General features: G+C 50.6%; 3 protein-coding genes across 3 annotated transcripts; 2 read left to right on the top strand and 1 right to left on the bottom strand.

Annotated features, from left to right (window-relative positions):
- Window positions 1-5598: 5598 nt before the first annotated feature.
- On the top strand, window positions 5599-9048 carry PFICI_07710 (beta-galactosidase C; the record flags this gene model as incomplete). Its single annotated transcript, XM_007836291.1, has 10 exons — window positions 5599-5732; window positions 5791-5839; window positions 5897-5940; window positions 5991-6132; window positions 6186-6338; window positions 6403-6780; window positions 6828-6878; window positions 6931-6994; window positions 7044-7207; window positions 7264-9048. 10 exons carry the CDS (start codon window positions 5599-5601, stop codon window positions 9046-9048), a joined length of 2964 nt encoding a protein of 987 aa, XP_007834482.1.
- Window positions 9049-10625: 1577 nt separating this feature from the next.
- Window positions 10626-12200, top strand: PFICI_07709 (4-aminobutyrate aminotransferase; the record flags this gene model as incomplete). The annotated part of the gene is made up of 2 exons (XM_007836290.1): window positions 10626-10924; window positions 10991-12200. 2 exons carry the CDS (start codon window positions 10626-10628, stop codon window positions 12198-12200), a joined length of 1509 nt encoding a protein of 502 aa, XP_007834481.1.
- Window positions 12201-13202: 1002 nt separating this feature from the next.
- On the bottom strand, window positions 13203-18710 carry PFICI_07708 (uncharacterized protein; the record flags this gene model as incomplete). The annotated part of the gene is made up of 6 exons (XM_007836289.1): window positions 13203-14050; window positions 14104-14836; window positions 14942-15535; window positions 15616-18255; window positions 18391-18458; window positions 18680-18710. 6 exons carry the CDS (start codon window positions 18708-18710, stop codon window positions 13203-13205), a joined length of 4914 nt encoding a protein of 1637 aa, XP_007834480.1.
- Window positions 18711-19518: the final 808 nt, after the last annotated feature.

Genomic DNA, 19518 nt, shown 5'->3' with positions numbered 1-19518 from the left:
AGGCTTGGACCAAGTCTTTGGATTCAACCTATGACTGGTCAAGGCTCGAAGGAACTGATGACTGCTGAACCGGCCTAGCACACGAAAGGGTGAAAGGTGACGAGAAAGAGAGGGAAAACCATTCCAAACGTTTACAACCTCTGGCTCGGGCCCGGTAGGATCTTTATGATCCTATGTACAGGACAGCCAAGTGGCCGTGCGAGAACAAGACAGCAAATTTTCGACGCAGGTCTTGCAAGGAAGCCAGGTTCCCCCTCAAGCAGCAGGCGCAAGCACACTACTGTAGCAGTATTAGACGACACTTATTGTGCTCCGATTATAGTCAGGGTCCGTAAGAATGGTTCCACAACGGGGACTCCATAGGCTCCTGGATCCCCATCTGGCTGTTTTGTTTGTTGTGGGCTACACTACGATCGAGCTAGCCATGTAGCTCATCATGGACTTGGTTTCTCCAGCTGTTACGAGAGCAATGCTCATCCACGTCCTTGCGCGGGCGGGCGTGGCCTGGTCTGGGCTTTGGCTGATCCAGGATATCCGTGCAGTATGAATAGCAGCAGCGCTTTTGCGGCAGTCTATTTTGTTAGTGCTGCCTCATCTTCTGTGCCCTTGGGTACTATTGTAGGCTGTAAATACTAAATGTAGCCCAAACCAACAGTGAAGCCATAGCCATATTCTTCTGCGTGCACGGTATCTGTCTGCTTCTGCTGCTGTCTTCAGCTGCTATGCTAGTGGTGAGTGGTATTACCAAGTCACACAGGATGAGGTGCTGGGTTCTTTTCTTGTCAGCTACTCCCCTGTGCATGCATGGTTGATCTGCCGTGCTGTCTGAGGAAAATAGATGGGATTGCACATGTATGCTTATGTACGTGCGCCATATGCATGCATCACCTCCTGCAATATGGAGAGTCATACCATGAAGCATTGTGACTGCTTGCTTTTTCCGTTTCTCCTCATCCTCTGATGCAAATGAAGCATACGATTCTTGCGATTGCTCTCACGATCGAGAGATTGTGTTTTTTTGCTTTGTTTTTATTTTGTTCTAGTCTAGTGAAATCCACCGGCTCCAGACAACCAGTCTTAATTACTTACTTGGCAAGGTATATCGAGGCATTGGTATAGACTGGGTGGTCCCAGTAACCCCATTTCCCTGTTATGGTTCATGGGTTAATAGCAATACTGGCTGTCATAACCCGCCCAGCAGCGCGGAGAAAAAAAAAAAAGAGAGACACCCAAGAGGAATAGTAAATCAGAGTTCAGCTACGGATGAATAGATTCTGCCACCCACAATGTTAAAAAAGCAAGATGGCATCCCGAGACAGGGTTGTGTTTTGGTAGGCCCGGTAGTCGCTCGCAGGTACCTGGTCAGTGGGACGGGCTTGGCCCTGGAGGCTGGAGCAGTAGCACTCGACTGGCTGGTCCTGGATGAACAGACTTTGAAACATTGCTTTCGTAGAGACCAATAGATTCTCTTCCTCCTCCCCCTTACCTCGTTTCTGATATAATTCTAGAAGGAGACGAATTGGATAAACCTGAATACCAGAAAGAGAGCTGCTTGGACACTCCAAGGCTCTGTGCAGAGTTGCTAGTTGATTCAGGAGATGTGTTGTCCATTTCGGAAGACTTCCGGACAAGAATGGACGTCACATCGTCCATGTTCAGACTAGCACCAATTCTGAGACGCCGGTGTCTTTCGAAATGCTGCCCTGCGCGCTGTGGCCTATACTACATTCTACTAGGTCAGTAGTAGGGTACGACGTGTATTTTGGGAGGGCAGGGCAGCAACAGTCCTCTCCTCTCCTCCTCTTTCCCCTCCTATTCCTTCTCTTCTCCATCAAAATGCCCGTGCGTGCTAACTTCTACGAGGTAAGCTGACTGCTTCTTTTTCCCCGAATAGCGAGCAACGGGCCCTTGCATGCAATTGCGCCCAGTTCCAGGTACCTGTGATATTTGATTGGCTCCCAGGGCTTCAAGCCAGTGCTTTGAGCTCATCTTACTGTGTAAATGGCACAGCCTGCTGACTTCCGGGCTGACTTCCAATGCATGTCCGCTGCAGCTTGCTCATGCTCCATCTTCGCCTCACTGGCATTCTCACCTGAGGGGGCTTCTGGGAAGCTCCCTGCCAGAATCCCAACTTTTGACGGTTCGTGCATGGCTGCTTCCTTGTCTGAATTGTTGCAATTGAAGCCGTTTCTGATTTTCTTGCCCATTTTTGGGCGCCACGAGGGAGACGGACACCAACGTTCAACCGCCTCGTGATAAATAACCGTCTTCTAGACCTGCCCAGTATCACTCTCGAGATGTCTGATATAGCCTGTCTGTTATATCAATCATGTCAAAACTTCCCCATCCGTCCGCCGCGATAGCTGGGCCTCGTTTTCAAGCTTGATCGTTGAGGGGATGGACAGCCTCATCGTAGATCATCCCAATCCGGAGTGAGCCCAAGAGGCTCGTACCTGGAAAAAGGAGAATTCTCTTGATCTGGTCATCCATCGTATCCCCAATCTTGTTTGATTGCTCGTTTGTGTGCATATGCTTGCTTTTCCACCGTACGTACTCCCTCGAGGGCTAATTGCGGCGCGAAGCCACCAAAAGCACCGCCCTTTCCAACCGCTCTGCCCTACACCTACGCTACCAAATGCCCTATATCCGTAGTAATTCCTCAATTGCACTGCCCAACACCTCATGTACTGTACCTTTGCCTGCAATTCTATGAGAATCTTGCCAAACGCTGATGACATAACAAATCCCGAGTGTAGCTATCGATTGACCAATAGCCGTTCATTCAATCAGCTAGAAAACAAAAACTGGTAACATATGGGTGATACCTATGGCAGTAGATTTGTTTATTTTTTCCTTGTTCTGATTTCCATTACATACAGCATCACGGATCTTCGGAAGAAAATTTATACATAGCAGCAACGATCTTTAAGTCTGGAACGTTATGGATCATGACAATGATGTGCAAAGATGGGATCGAGCTGCAATTTTGGGAAATGATGTGCTCTTGCTTACCGATGGAGATCGCATCGGCAGTGGGACCTTGCAGTTGGAATCCCGGATCCCGGAATACCAACTACACAGTGGAGAAGCAAACGCTGCGCTGCCTGCTGCTCCGAGATGCACAGGCAGCGTAAACCTTGGCTTGGAAGCGAGATGTCTGTTGACTTGGTGAAATGGAGTATTCTTCATCATCAGTGAATCTTCACTTTCCGGGCCCGTGACATGGAAATAAGCAGATCCTATGAGGATCTCCAGCGGGACTAACGGAGCAGCCGCAATTGATGGACAACGCTCTCTAGTGTTCGCACCGCACCCCCTTGACATTGGAATTTTTACACTCGTCACCAAAATGGTCGTTTTTCAATACCACAGAACATCAGCGAATGAACCGATTTTGAAGCAGAAAAAAAGGAATATTAAATTATAATAGCACGTCAAGGTCACACTTTTCGAATCATCTTTTTTCAATTTTTTTGGGTAGACTGTTAGCCGTGTGAAGTTGGAGTGTATATTCACGAATGTAAAAATTCCCATGTCTAGCTCTGCACCGCCCATAAGTAAAGAGGTCGTTGGAAACCCACTCTTTCTTGACCTTTTCTCGCTCATAAGCGAAGAGACCCCGCGCCGCAGACTAGCCAGCGCAGCAGATGCCCAGCAGTAGCCATAGTGTTTTTTTTTTTTCTTTCGGCACAAGCATGATATCCTCATCTCGCTCAGCTAACGACTAGGACGCTAAAATGACCACGAGCCTGCCCGTTTCATGCGCGCAGCACACGACTTCCAGGTGTCTGCCTGCCACGCTGCCTACATTCCCCCTTCCTGCCCAGCAACCAGCCCAGCTAGCCGGGCCGTCAAGAGCTGCTAACCCAGCTAGAAGGTAATGAAAGACCTTCTAGCTTCCTAGTAGAGCATCTTGACCCGCGAGCTTCGTGGCCTATTGTCCGATACGAGCGAACTTTTTTGCTTTCTAACCGGCCCCATTGTCGTCATGTTGATGATGCCTTACAATGGAGACACATATTTTTCTATTTGCTTGCTGAAGAAGAATAACCAAAAAAAAAAAAAAAATGACCTCACACGACACCAAATCTGCAGGCCCGATGCTTGTCTTGGAAATCCACCTCGCGCGAACCTATGGGGGCAATGTGAAATGTGAAGAAGCGGCCGGTAAAAGATGCCATCTTCCTTGTCACATTACACAGGCGTTAATATAGAGTATTGTTAGTAGATTGGTGTGGAGATGTTCAGTCCGTTTACATGTGCCCATCCGGCATTGGCTTACGAGATCACAGACAGATACTCATCGGGTGGCTTCCGACTTGTATTCTTTTCTTCAAGACTGAGTTTGACTATTACATGTTGCGGCAATTTCTTGCCCTCTCTCGTGTAAGCGAACTGCGATATATATCGCAAAAGCGGAATATAGTTTACAGTTTTTTTTTTCCTGTGACTGGACAAAACTCTATTCCGTCGCGCTCTAGACTTTCTCGGCTCGACTTCAGGCCTTGGAACAATGGGGCACAGGGCAACACCAATGCAGGAACCGACCGTAGTGAAATTGCCCATGTCGTCATTCCCGAGATTGGTCTTCTTTTTTGGTCAAAACTGGAACCAGACGACCTTCTCGGTAGTCATTAGTATTGCCCTGATATGTCTCCACTTCCAAACGACTTCTTTTGTTGCCCTGCTGTCTAAAGAAAACCCAGAAATTGGGAAATGCTACTCAGTGATCTCCGTTGCCCGGTATTTCCCATGTAACTCGGTCTGGGGTAACACGTTGCTTCTTATCGTCGGTCAACCGTGCGCCAATCTCGACTCGAGAGCAAGAGCTGGGCATGGGCGGCGGCTGCAGGGTATAAAACATGACAGGAGCCCTCCTGCAAAAAGGGTTGACTGTGCTGAAGCAGCGAATATATTAGCATGTGAAGAGGTGTGTGTGTGTGTGGTCAAGTGTGCCATTATATGACGAGTCCTTTCATCTCTTGGTAAAATGAGCGCAACGCTCGTTATAATGGCGAAAGAAGCCGGGTCTGCGGGCATGGTCGGACCATCATTCGCGCGGCGCCGAGCAAAGACAGTCTAGAGTCATTGACAGATGAAAATATCCCGTGTGCCCGAATGAGAAATTCCGGACTTTCGCGCCTTTTCAGAGCCAAGAACCCAATGGCCGCGGGAAACCACTTCTTTGGTATTTGGCAGGCATTCTCCGAATTTTTTAGGACGCATGGGTATATTCTCAGATGCACCATGTTGCGCACGTAGCTGGTCTGCGGGGTATCGATGATGGTTCCATGGTTGTCATTAGGCACAATGAGTGCGCTTCCAGAAACGACGCGTCCTGATTGCCGGAATTTTCTATGAGAGCAGCGTTCATTTTCTGCCGTGATTCTCCACTCGTTCACGATGCTGCAATGTTGGTCCCGCGGAGCCGCCTCCTGCATGGCAAATATTGTCAGGTGGCGATCAATGAACGAGATCTGTCTTTCTTACAGTGATGTGATGGTGTGAAATAAATTCCAGCCTTTGTCCATGCGAAAGGGAAGAATTAGATGACATGTTGCTTGAGGACGTCGTCTTTTGCTTGAGAATCATTGCATCATGCGTCTGGTAAAGGCTCTCGCGGCCGCCCTCGGGCTTGCGTACGGAGCAGTCTGCACATCCAACAACCTGACTGAAGCCGTGACGTGGGACAAGTTCAGCTTGAGTGTCAATGGCCAGAGAACTTATATTTAGTCAGTGCTCCAAGTCAAATCTCATGTACTAGTCTGGTTGACTGTATTCAAATGATAGCTCTGCCGAATTCCACTACCAGCGAATGCCCGTTCCGGAATTGTGGCCTGTGAGATATTCTGTCTCAATATGTTGAGGGAACGTTTTACCAATATTTCGTCTCCAGGATATTCTGCAAAAATTCAAGGCAAACGGATTTAATGCTATTAGGTAAATCCAATGCACATAACCAACTTGTATCCATATACTGATTGAACCAGTGTATACTTCTTCTGGTCCTACCACAGCCCGAATCCTGATACCTATGACTTTGAGACAGCCGGAAAGAATGTTCAGAGGCTCTTCGACTATGCCAAAGAAGCTGGGCTATGGGTCATCACGAGAGCCGGCCCCTATTGCAATGTACGTTTCTTGGTATACGAGTTAAAGATGCATAAAATGCTGAAGCAATGCAGGCCGAAACAAGCGGAGGCGGTCTTGCTCTTTGGGGTTCAGACGGCAGTCTCGGTAGCCTCAGAACCGCCGATGAGACCTATCACCAGGCATGGCTTCCATGGGTGACAAAGATTGGGGAAATCATTGCTGCGAACCAGATTACCGAAGGCGGTGTAAGTCTCCCGTCAACCACGAAGTCTTGCCCACGAAAGTTGTATACTCACATTTATCTGCTAGACTGTGATTCTCAACCAGATTGAGAACGAGTATCAAGAAACGAACCATTCTCCCAACGCTACCCAAGTGCTGCACATGGAGCAGATTGAAGAGGCGTTCCGGGATGCCGGTGTCATTGTGCCTTTTACACACAATGAAAAGGGCATGCGGTCTCAGTCTTGGTCCGTCGACTATCAAGATGTCGGTGGTGCCGTCGATGTGTATGGACTCGACAGCTATCCGGGCGGTCTCTCTTGCACCAACGTCGAGACTGGCTTCAATGTGGTCAGGACTTATTACCAATGGTTCCAGAACTACTCGTATACTCAGCCAGAGTATCTACCCGAGTTTGAAGGTGGCTGGTTTTCAGCTTGGGGAAGTGACACCTTTTATGATGAGGTCAGTTCAATGCTGAACAATGTCTGTTCACTTGCTTACACAAACAGTGTACTTCCGAGCACGATCCGGCTTTCCCAGATGTGTACTACAAGAACAACGTGAGTATCAACGTCTACCAACGATACCGTGGTCTATGCTCACTGAATCTAGATCGGACAACGCGTCACGCTGCACAATATTTACATGACGTGGGGTGGAACCAATTGGGGACACTGTATGATTCTATCATATTTCTTGATTCCTGGTTTCTAACATACTTCTAGCGGCTGCTCCTGTTGTCTATACCAGCTACGACTACAGTGCGCCACTGCGCGAGACCCGTCAGCAGTGGGATAAATTGTTCCAGACCAAGCTCATTGGACTCTTTACAAGGGTATCACCAGATCTACTAGAGACAGAGATGGCTGGAAATGGCACTGGATACAAGGTAAATGCAGTTGGACAAGTCTAATGGAACCACAAACTTAATCTGACATAAAATAGCTTTCGTCCACTGCCGGTTTCAGCTGGGTCCTGCGGAATCCCGAGTCAGGGGCAACCTTCACCGTAGTCCAGCAAGCCAGCACAAAATCCATGACAAACGTATCCTTTGCCGTGGACCTCGATACCAGCGCCGGGACCGTGACGGTCCCAACCGTGGAGCTCCACGGAAGGCAGAGCAAGATTCTCGTCACCGACTACAACTTTGGCCGACACAGTCTCCTCTATGCGTCCGCCGACGTTGCCGTGCACGGTGTGTTTGACGACGCTGATGTGCTGGTCATGTACCTAAAGGAAGGGCAGACGGGCGAGTTTGCGCTCAAGGGCAACCATAGTCTGACGTACAAGGTCTATGGCGACAGCGGGTTTACAGCCCAGACCAATACCACCAGGAACGCCTTTACCTATACGCAAGCTGCTGGCACGACAGCGGTCAAGTTCTCAAATGGTGTTTTGGTGTATCTTCTAGAACAGTCGACTGCATGGAGATTTTGGGCACCACCAACAACATTGAGCCCAGCGGTCCGTCCGGATCAACAGATATTCGTCATTGGGCCATATCTGGTAAGAGATGCATCATTGAGGGGCAGACAGCTTGTTGTGCACGGTGACAATGACAACTCGACCACCATTGAGGTCTACACCGGGAAGCCTATTGAATCAATTCAATGGAATGGACAGCATCTGAGAGCCAATCGCACAACCTATGGCTCCTACATCGCCGAAATCACTGGCGCAGAATCAAGGACAATTGAGCTTCCGTCTTTGACAAACTGGGCATCGGCAGACTCGCTGCCAGAGGTTGCCTCTGACTATGACGATTCCAAGTGGACCGTATGCGACAAGAACTCGACTCTGAGCCCAGTAGCACCAGAGTCGTTGCCTGTTCTGTTTGCTTCCGACTATGGCTACTATGCTGGGGCCAAGGTATACAGAGGCTACTTTGACGGCGCAAACTCTAGCACGGTATACATTTCTACATCGGGCGGTCTCGGGTTTGGCTGGAATGCTTGGCTGAACGGTCAGCTCATTGGCGGCCACGAAGGCAACGGCACCCTCACAAACATCGCAGCCAACCTTTCGCTGCCATTGTCGGCGCTCAAGGCCACGGACAATGTCCTCACAGTCGTGGTGGATTACCATGGACACGATGAGACTTCAACTGCAAAGGGGGTCGAGAATCCTCGTGGTATTCTAGGTGCCTACCTGCTGCCCAGTGGCACTTCGACAAACACCGGATTCAAGCTGTGGAAAATTGCAGGAAATGCGGGAGGACCAGACAATATCGACCCGGTTCGTGGTCCCATGAACGAGGGCGGCCTGTATGGTGAGCGTCTAGGTTGGTTCCTACCAGGCTTCGACACAGTGTCATCGTCGCAAGACTTTAGCGACTCCAGTCCATACGAGGGTCTGAGCCAGTCCGGAATCGCCTTCTACACGACCGACTTTGACCTGTATATTGACGAGGATCTGGATGTGCCACTTGGTTTCGAGTTCACGGCGCCGGAAGGTACCGTCGCTCGAGTGATGCTCTGGGTCAATGGATATCAGTACGGCAAATATGTCCCTCATCTTGGGCCGCAGACACGATTCCCTGTCCCGCCGGGTGTTATCAACAATCGGGGAACCAACAGGCTCGCCATAAGCCTCTGGGCGCAGACAGATGCCGGCGCAAAGCTGGATGGGATCACGCTGTTTAGCTACGGCCAGTATCAGACCAGCTTTGATTTCAACCAAAACTGGGAATATCTGCAACCGGGGTGGAGCGATCGTGAGGACTATGCTTGAGCAGAGCATGTCAAGATCGATGATATGGTTGCTCAAAAAGGCCCGTCGGCCTATTAGTGTATGTATGTACTGTAAGACAGGTCGAAGCTCTTCATCAGCTGGGCTCGGGGTATTAGTCTGCGAACCAGAGACTCCATATCTTTCCACAGATTGACAGGCAGAATGATCAACCAAAGGTGGTCGTCCCATAATGCAAACAATAGTAATTGATGAATTGGAGATGAAGAGACAAAATGGCATGACCAAAACGGTCTAGACCGCGAGAACCTTCCCGATTCCGCCAATATACTATCGGCGCGAACCGAGCATAGAGAAACGAAGAAAAAAAAGAGTGATATCTATATCTCATCCAACAGCGACATCGGTGTCTTCGGCTTCGGCTTGCTTTATTATTATTATTCGCAGTGCTCCCGAACAATGGCAAGCAGCATTTTAGGAACCAGCGAGCCGGAGCTCGGATCTCTCCTACCATTAGCCTTATCGCATCTGAACAACAACCCCCGCCATATTCTGGGGACATGTCGAACATGTCGAGGGTGGTCACCGCGTAGACTTTCCGCTTTCCGCCTAGAGGCGAGACAGGTGGAGATTTGTAGAGGTGGTTGTTATCTGAACGTTATCGACGTGCCGGCATGTGCAACAAGAAGTGAGGTGAGTGAGCGAGCGAGCGAGCGCTGGCTGGCTGGCTGGCTCGGCTGGCTGCATCATCCATGATTCCAACAGAGCGATGGATTTGATTCCGAGGGGATCTTTGTTTTGGATCAAGGCGTGAGTATGCAGGCAGCGCCAATTGGGGAATTTCAATTAGGAAAGCATATGCGGCAGCGTTTCCCTTCACGCCGTTTAGCTTGGTTACACACTATGGTCATGGGGTCAGCAATGTAGTGAGTGTAGTAGAAGCCGGTGCGCGTGGGAGGTTGTTCGCCTGCTGGCTCGCCTCTGCAGCTTTTCCTAGGTCGGGCAAAGAGTCCATGACAGAGGCTGTTGCATTAAGCCAATTGCTCACTGGCCGCCTCCCCCGCCAGAAACCTAACCAACCTTGAACCTTTCGTCACTTGCTGGACCCCTGTGGGCGTGCCACCCAACCCCGAAGATCGCTGGATCTCGCCAATGAGACGTCACTGTCAGCTCCCCGCAAAAAGCTACAGTCCCCTCCAAGCTGTGTCGTCTTTCAATTGACAATCAATTCATGTCCACGTTCCCTGCTGGTGGTTGCCCAAGCTTTTTTCTTTAAAGAGGCTGACGATAGCCCAGTCTGCAAGCAACCCTCCTTCTTGGCTCCAACTGTACCTAAGCTCCATAGCTTTTACACTTATACTATATTATCCTTTTCTTACTTCTCATTACCTCCCACTCCCCCTTCCATTGGATCGTGGGTTGGTATTACACACCACAGGTCTTGTTGGTTAGAACTTAATTGCTACTAGCCATCACCTACATTCGTGGACCCTTCCTTTTGTGAAGGAGATTCATAATTGTATCTAGTAGGAGCAAGTCAAGAAATTGGCTTGCGCTTGCTTTCCCGCCTCATCAGTTAGTGTCCCAGCAAACGATCTGCTGTACGCATAAAAGCAAAGATGGCGTCTCTTCGTGCTGCCGGTATGCGGCCAATTCTGGCTGCCAGCAAGCGAATTGCTGCTCCTTCAACTCTCAGACAGACCCTCGCAGTATCCTCCAGCAGAATGGTCTCGTCCTACTACCAGGGCGAAGCTCAGGGCCCCGTGGTCAAGACTGACATTCCGGGCCCCAAGTCTCAGGAGGCTATCACCAAGCTGGACACGGTCTTTGATACCCGCAGCTTGAACATGCTCGCCGACTACACCAAGAGTTTCGGAAACTACATTGTCGACCCCGATGGCAACACGCTCCTTGATGTGTAAGTGGCAATGGCACCAAAATAAGCCTCTCACACAACACTCCAATGACTGACTGTAGAGATCAGCTACGCCCAGATTGCCTCGATTCCGGTCGGTTACAACAACCCAGCTCTCGTCAAGGCTGCCCAGAGCCCCGAAATGGTCAACTCCATCATCAACCGTCCCGCCCTGGGCAACTTCCCCTCGCACGACTGGGCGTCCGTCCTCGAGACCGGTATCCTCAAGGTTGCCCCCAAGGGTCTGAACCAGGTCTTCACCGCCATGGCCGGTTCCGATGCCAACGAGACTGCATACAAGGCCGCTTTCATGTGGAGGCGGCAAAAGGAGCGAGGTGGTCCTGCCGTCGAGTTTACTGAGGAGGAGATGGAATCGGCCATGAACAACCAGTCCCCTGGTGCCTCTCAGCTCTCCATCCTGTCCTTCAAGACTGGTTTCCACGGTCGTCTGTTTGGATCCCTCTCCACCACCCGCTCCAAGCCCATTCACAAGCTCGACATTCCCGCCTTCGACTGGCCTCAGGCCACTTTCCCTCAGCTCAAGTACCCCCTTGAGGAGCACGTCGAGGAGAACGCCAAGGCCGAGGCCGACGCCCTTGCAGAGGTTGAGCACCTGATCAAGAACTGGCACTTGCCCCCGGCCGCCGTTATTGTCGAGCCTATCCAGTCCGAGGGTGGTGACAACCACGCCTCCCCCGCCTTCTTCCGCGGCCTGCGCGAGGTTACCCAGAAGCACGGCGTTCTCATGATTGTCGATGAGGTCCAGACTGGTGTCGGTGCCACTGGCAAGTTCTGGGCTCACGACCACTGGGACCTCCCTACGCCTCCCGATATGGTCACCTTCTCCAAGAAGGCCCAGACTGCCGGTTACTACTTTGGCAACCCCGAGCTCCGCCCCAACAAGCCCTACCGCCAGTTCAACACCTGGATGGGTGACCCGGCCCGTGCCATCCTCTTCCGCGCCATCATTGAAGAGATTGAGCGACACAACCTCGTCGAAAACACCGCCAAGGTCGGAGACTACCTCTTTGGCAAGATTGAGGAGCTTGCAAAGAAGTACCCGCAAGACTTCCAAAACCTCCGTGGCAAGGGCCAGGGTACCTTTATCGCCTTTGACAACCCCAAGCGCGACCAGTTCCTCGCAAAGGCCAAGAAGTTTGGTGTCAACATTGGTGGCAGCGGTGCTCATGCCGTCCGTCTCCGACCCATGCTCATCTTTGAGAAGTCGCACGCCGATATCCTTCTCGAGGCCATGGAGAAGATTGTCACTAGCTGGTAAAATCAGACAGAGGTTACTCGCAGATTTCGATAATTGGGCGTTACAAGGGGTTTGATATGAGATTATGTCACTTGCATGTTTTTTGGGGGATAACTTGCGCTTTATAAGCACTGATTGGGATTATGACCCTTGAAAGAAGAGGATTTGACAAACTAGAGCCATGATCTTGTGGCTAATATGAACAAGATTCAATCATGAACAATATCAAAAACAAATTAATTAGTTCTCTTGGACTTGTGGCCGCGATAATCATTTGCCAAATGGCACACTGTGAAGGCGAGTACTATTCTACCAAGTGAGCAACCTCCAACACCATGCTTACAACCAATATCCTCTTACACGATATATTGTACGGAAACCGGAATGTTGACACATTTTCAGTCTTTGCAGTTGGCGTCAAACTTGATATATGCAATCAATGTATTCAGCAATCTATCTCTTCTTTTTTATTTAGTGGCCGACAATGACAGTAACCTCCGGTCGCTGCCATACCAGGCCATACCATGCAAATGCAATATGTCATGTCAAGAATAACCCATCACACGCAAGCACACACGAGGTGCAATGCTCTTCAATGATTTCAAACCATGCAGTCCTCCAATGTACTTCTTTCGAGCAACAAATCTAGCTCTAGAAATATTTTTTTCCGGTTCCTTTCTGCGTCCACTTCCGTCCACTGGGTTGCCCCAAATAGATATCTTCTACATTCCTCATGTATCTTGATGACCATTGACAAAAGGGTCCTATCCTTAGAGTCGCAATCGATGCCATCATGCTACCAATCTGAAAATCAGCGCCACTCTAGCACGGCACACTTTGGACTGTCGGCAAATGCTGTTCGGTCAAGTTGCAAAACGCTGGCCTCTAAGCGATTTCTGTACCAGAGCCTACTATTTGTCCTGGCAAGGCAGCTTGTGCTGTTTAAAGCCAAAGTTGACTCCACGACCATTAGAGTATCACAGCAAAGGCGCTGGATGGCGGCGAATCGGGCGTGCGGGGTTCCTAGTCCTGCTTGTCCTTGTCCTCTTCTTCCTCGACTCGTATCTCGACGGCTTCTTCAGACCCTTGATCGTCGCCCTTAGCGACAACCTCGTGAATGTCATGCCTAGCATTCCAGAACTGAGACATGTCCTCACGAGATATCTCGGCCCTATAGTCGGGCGGCGGAGGTTCTTGGCTATAAGCTGGGGGGTCTGGGTCGGCTGCCGTAGCGAGCTCAATATGGCTAGCACCGGGTACGTTCTCCATGTCTGTGTCGTGGTCCAAGTCGCCGGCACGACTAAAGACGGAATCGCCGGAAGAATCGTGCTGGGCTTCATCAGTGGCAGCACCAGAGCCAACCGGACTTGCAGGGCCAGTATCACCATTGGCCAGATTATTACTCGTTAATAGGGCGAAGTCCCAAGTCTGCTGGTACGCATTAGCAGACGTGTGCTTGGGGTTTTCAGTCATTCCGATGCCCTCGTCATCCTCGATGCTTCGGCGAAGGGGCTGATTACCGTCATCGAATGACGCATCGGTCAGTTGCATGGTCCCGTCATCGCTCTTGGTTTCGAAAGCGGCCGAGCCATGGGTTCTACCACCATGATCGTCTTGCTTGTGCTGGCGAGTAGCTCCGAGACCTTGCTCCTGGAATGCGCTCGACGACCCAGTTGGGGAGGAACCCTCGTCGAGTCGCCGACCTTCCCCCGAGTCGGCAGCGTCGTCCTCGGATTCTGATTTCTCCATATCATCAATGATTTCTTTGAAGCGAGGGCCACCAAGGGGAGTGTCTGAGCGGCGACGATAGAACAGAAGGTAGGCCGTCACATCAACGATCTTATCGGTGTTGGCCCTAGAAACAGACGAGTCTATAGGATATTGTTAGAGTGTCCAAATCACCAAAGTTCTCGCTTTCACTCACCATTGTATGAGTACCATTGGCCGTCGACAAAGTTCTTGGCATGGGCGGTGTAATGACCGCCTCCCAGGCCTCCCCAGTGACAATCGACACCAATGAGATCATAGATCTCTGTTTTACCGCTCTCCGGCTCGGAAACTCTGCGGGTTAGGTCCAGGCCTTCGATGGGGAAGTCGACTAGTACATCCAGCTTCTCCCTACGATAACCACTTGAGCTAAATCTCTTCAAGTGAACAACCAAGATATCTGGAGTCTTCCACAGGTCGAATTTCTTGGAGGCACGTTGGTGTTGTTTGCAGCGTGGGCAATACCACGTGTCGTGCTCGGACAGAACCTCTTCGCGTTCAAACTCATCAAGGCAGTCTTCGAGCGTAATACCGTTCTTTCTGCGTCTGGCACGGGATTGTTGAGCCTTGTCGAGTTCTGGGTCAGGTAGTGTCTCGCAAGACATCCATAGTTTTTCGTCAAACAGTGCATTGTAAGCACCCTCGTTCCAATCGACAACGATGGCTTCCCTCAGTCGAATAAGTGGACCACCATCTGCGCCAGAGTCTACGGTTTCGACGTGAAAGTTCGCTTCTTCCCGCTCTTGTTGGGCTTGCTGCTTCCTGGCAAGCTGTGCTGCCTGTCGTTGTGCACGCTTGCTGCCTTTCTTACCGTACTTCTTCGGCTTCATTTTCTTAGCTCCGCCAGGCAACCTCTGATTCGTCTTCGAGCTCTTAGGTCTGTGCGGGATCTGAGGATCTGTCAGTGTACTGCCACTGGCGCGAATTGGTATCTTCACTTGAAAGAAACCTATTTTTGTCGAGCTGTCAGAGGATGCTGATTGTCGTGAGCGTACCTTGACAATGGGGACCGGGTCTTCCTCTTCGCTCTCTTCAGCCATCCTCGTGGGTGGGACGTCTGCACTCTGTTGCGATGACTCATCCTGGCTTTCCTCGTCATTGGAGATTGTACCGTTTGTACCACTATCACCGCCATCGTCCGAACCAGGAGAATCAGGTATTCTCGATGATAGTCTCGGATAGTCAGAAGACTCGTTGACACTGTTATTACCAGTAGCTAGTAGTGATCCAGTTTCGGTGACGTAGCTGAGCTCAAACATATTTTGCAGCTCTCCAGGCAAGAATTCTTTGGCATCCATCCACGATGGAGGAGTCTGATTGAAGTGAGGGATCTTTGTAGATTGCTTAGGTTCTCCGTCCTGAGCAACCTTGGCGTCGCCAGCATCTCTCATCGTGATGTCGACCATGTCATCTTCGCCTTGTACAGACTGAGCAACAATTTTTCCTTCATTAGAGCTCAAATCGGAGCCGCTATTGACGAACTCTGCTGACTCTGGCGAATTTGTTTCGTCACGAGCAAAGAAATGGTGCTTGGTCAAGGTAGCAACCTTTTGAAGGATCTTGCGACGAATGGCATCCTCGCTCCGGGACTGTCCATATTGTTAGTACGCCCAAAGAAGCCGTACTGAATGTGAGAGTCGGAGTAGGAATAGAAGTAAAAGACACTCACCTCTTCTGGATTCACGACGATGAAGTGGGGAACAAGGCACAATGGTCGCTGAGCACCGTATTGTTTATCCGCGATAATGCGATGCATGACAGGAACAATCATAGCTTCATAGACTTCATCGCTCGGCTCTTCGGCCTCCTCCAAAAGGGAACGTCTAGCCTTACCATTTTCCAACTTTCGTGACTCTGCAGAATTCCAGTTTGTCGGAGCTGCTTCGAGCTCGTAGATCCAGGCCTCATCGTTGGTGGTGATCTCGTCCGAAGCACAAGCACCGTTCGGGTACTGCTTGTAGAATTTGTTCTTCCACTGCTCAGCGCCATGTAGTCTCTCTGCGGGAACACCAGTGCGAGTGCTGATGAAATCCTTTAGTTGCTTGATGGATGAGGACTTGTCTAGCTCGACTCTGATATCGATGGGACGATCGTTGAGAGGGAAGAATTTCACGGTGTGAGACCACTTGCTCTGAATGGGCAGTGGCAGACTCAAACTGTTGAAGGGATCAAAGGTGATGCTGACTTTGGCGCAGCTGGGATCCGGGCAGACTAGGGTCGATTTGTAAAGTCCGGTGAAGAGGTCTGCTATGACCGAGTCATCACGGCGCTTGGTTATGTCCCAGACCTGTTCGGCCATTTTTGCAATAGCTTTGGGATCATTGATCATTTCATCAGTGGAATCTGGCTTTTCAATGTAGGGTTTCTTCTTGACCCTGCTAAGGTCTTCCTGTAAGCCGTCTAGCAGAAAGCCTACGAATTCCTGAGAGTCTTGCTGACCATATCCAGAGAAGGCTGGTGCATAGCGACCGAGGGTGCTTTTGAAATGTCGTGGAGTGACGGAAGGCGGAGGAGGCTCTCTGTATATCTCTTTGAGAAGCAGCGCATAGGCCTGAGCCACGTCTCCGTTATGTGCCAAAACATTTTCACGGTTGACTTCATTCTCCCATTCTCCAGACAGGAAGTATTTCGTAAGCTCCTCGACGCTCCGCACGCATTGCAGCGCAGAGTTCATGTAGCAGGTATTACCTAGATTTCCTAAACCTGTACATCCTATGGTCCGCCCAGACTTGTGAGTTCTGCCACGAGTTACCGGTCCAGATGGTACAGGACTAGTTCTGCCGGACCTCGCAGTGCGATTCAAGACTACACTGGCGGAGTTGGCCCGTGGAGCAGGGAGCTTTTCTGAGGCTTGTGAGATGGTGAAAGTCGAGACAAACGTGGTGCCTGTGATTTGCTCATCCAAGACAATAGCCTGGTCAGTAGACAGCGCTAGTCTTGCAAGATCGGTATGTCCATTGTAGTTTTCATCAACAGTCACGTCTCTAAAGTCCACTTTTTCGCGCTCGGCGGGCTCCTCCAGAGCGTTGAACGTGTTGACATCGATCAGCATGTTAGGCCATGAATCCTGAGGGCTGTCGGAGTCTTCAGCCTGCGGGGAGGAAGGCGGGGTGAGTGCTGAACCAGCTACCGAGTCACTCGTGGGTAGCTTGCGCGGTACTCTCCAAACTCGAACCTTGGACTTGAGTTCGATATCCGTCAAGTGTTTGGACTGCTTGAGAAACGTGCTCCATCTGAAGGTACGGCTTCGAGCTAGGCGCGGAGGAGGCGGGTGACTGCTCTTGATTATTTGCTTGATCGCGATTGGGCTGTGAGCAGACCATAGGCGATAGATGGTGAAGACTGGCGGGTGCATCTCCAGCTGCACATTCTGGTCAAACTCATTGTCGCTCGTTGCATGAGCATGTCTGAGGATGGGAAACTGTCCTTCAGCCAAGCCCGGCCATTGCATTACCAGACTCCAGGCAGTTGGCGGGAAGATGTTGTATTGTTCAGGTCCAAGGTCAGATTTCAGTCGAATGAACCTTTTCTTGAGTGTATCGACACTGCTACCAACGGTAGGGTCTTCAATAACTTCCCAAATTATGTCCGAGTTATCGACCGGCGTAATCGTGGTCGGATCGAGGGCTGCGGATTTCTTGGAGTCCTTGGAGTCGCCAATTACAGACTCGACCCATTTTCGCGACACAATATATACTTGGTCGCCGTCTGCCAGGGGCCGCGACTCAAACTCTTCGCAGAAGGTGCGTATCGACTTGATGTGCGCCTCAATGGACTGTGGCGGTTGCGACAGTTTTTGACCTTCGGCTTGTGTTTCTTCCTCTGCAGCGACAGCGGCAGCTGGCGCAGCTGGCTCAGCCGGCGGTACCGTGACCATGTCCACGTCTTCGTTAGAGACGCCCTCCTCGCCAGTCTCGGGTTCCATGCTAGAGGCTCTCCTTTTCAGCGGTGAGGAAGCACGTTCTGGGAATTCTGCAGCACCACCCATGATAGTTCTGTGGTATGATGGTTTGATAACGAGGGGGGACGAGCCTCTGGCGCTGTTCAGAGCAGGAGGACTATCGCCCGCCGTTGAGCTGGCGACGGATTGAGCGTACTCTGGGAGGAGATGGGGAGGCAGACTCGAGGCAGGCGGCACTGAGTCGCCGCGGGGTGAAGGAGCAAAAGTGGCCGAGGTGAAGGAGAAGTTTGGATTATCGTCGGTCTCGCAGGACTGCAGTGGAGTGTCGGGTGAGGGGCTATCTATGGCCTCTTCTCTGGAGGAACGCCTAATCTTCCTTTTCTTTGAAGAAGACGTTTTGGCGACGAGCTGCAAAATGCAGCTCCTATGTCAGTTAATCGGGGGGCGAGCACAGGTCGACAAATGGGAAACAAAGGTGGTTGTTTCCTCTTAGTGACGAGGTGAGAGACCTGGTGTTTCCAAATGGGAATCACTCCGGAATACAGTAAAACTCTCGCCGACAGCGAATGGTGGGGGTCCCAGTCCAGTCCAGGCTGCCAGGTTGTAGTGTACTAGAAGGGAGCAGTGTCAGCACTGAGTCGTCCACTAATCAGATGCTCGTGCTACTTAATCAGTAGGTACAGGTAGGTCTGGCACTCATGACACGGATCTAGGTGAGACGGATGGGAATTCAAATAAATACGTACACTTTTTTTTTCCTCCTTCCGGCACAGAAGAGTTGTATTGTTTTACGTTGATTGGAGAAAAATCTGGAATTGGCGCTGTAACAAACTCAGCACTAGAACCGAATAATCTTTCTTCATTCTAGAAAAATGGCGAGAAGTCAAGACCAAGCCTGCAAGCTTGCATGCCGTCCAATCTTGTCCACAGCAATTGCACGTATATAGTAGACGCACAGTGGATTTTCCTTTTGGGCAGGCGGCCTTTTGTGCTGTAAAAAATGTTTTTTTTCATCTGTACGTACCTGAGCAGCACGATGTGGTTGGTTGCATGCACCATTAAACACCACCTACGTATGTGGTGGGTGGGACTTGAACGATTACTATTTGGAGAACTGACTGGGCCGCGCTTCCTTTCTGGGCTTCTCAGTGCTCACCGATAGAGGCTCCCCACCAAAAACGTAGTGGAAATTTCTCTGATTCTGAAGAAACCGGGGTGGGTGACCACTAAACTGCATCCAGCCAGGAGCCGGATTATGTAAGAGGGGTACGCAGGCTGGCTCCCAATACATCGACGGGGCCCCGTCGGCTAATAAATCGACGGGGCCCCGTCGATGTATTGGGCGCCACGCAGGCTTCAGCGGCAGGGATCTCAGACGCGTCGCAGCCGTGGAGTGAACTGGCGACGCGAAAGAAATATGAAAAGAAAATGCCCGTAGAAACAATATTGCTTCTGCTGTCGAAAATATTACAATTCTCGGGATGGCGGTCGGGGTCTCTTATTTCTTCGACTTGTTGAAAGCTTTAAACAGCAAGATGGAAATTAAAGAAGGCGCGTTTGAGGAAGAACCCACGAGAATTCTTGTTTCGAGTCTACGGCGAAGTTGACTGCATTCTACTGGCTTCTCAGCGGGGGTGAAATAAGAGGTAAGAGGTGCCTGAATTAAGCTTA

Source organism: Pestalotiopsis fici (genome assembly GCF_000516985.1).
Source record: "Pestalotiopsis fici W106-1 unplaced genomic scaffold PFICI_Scf_5, whole genome shotgun sequence".
Taxonomy (NCBI): Eukaryota; Fungi; Ascomycota; class Sordariomycetes; order Amphisphaeriales; family Sporocadaceae; genus Pestalotiopsis; species Pestalotiopsis fici.
This window is presented reverse-complemented; position numbering and strand designations above follow the sequence as displayed.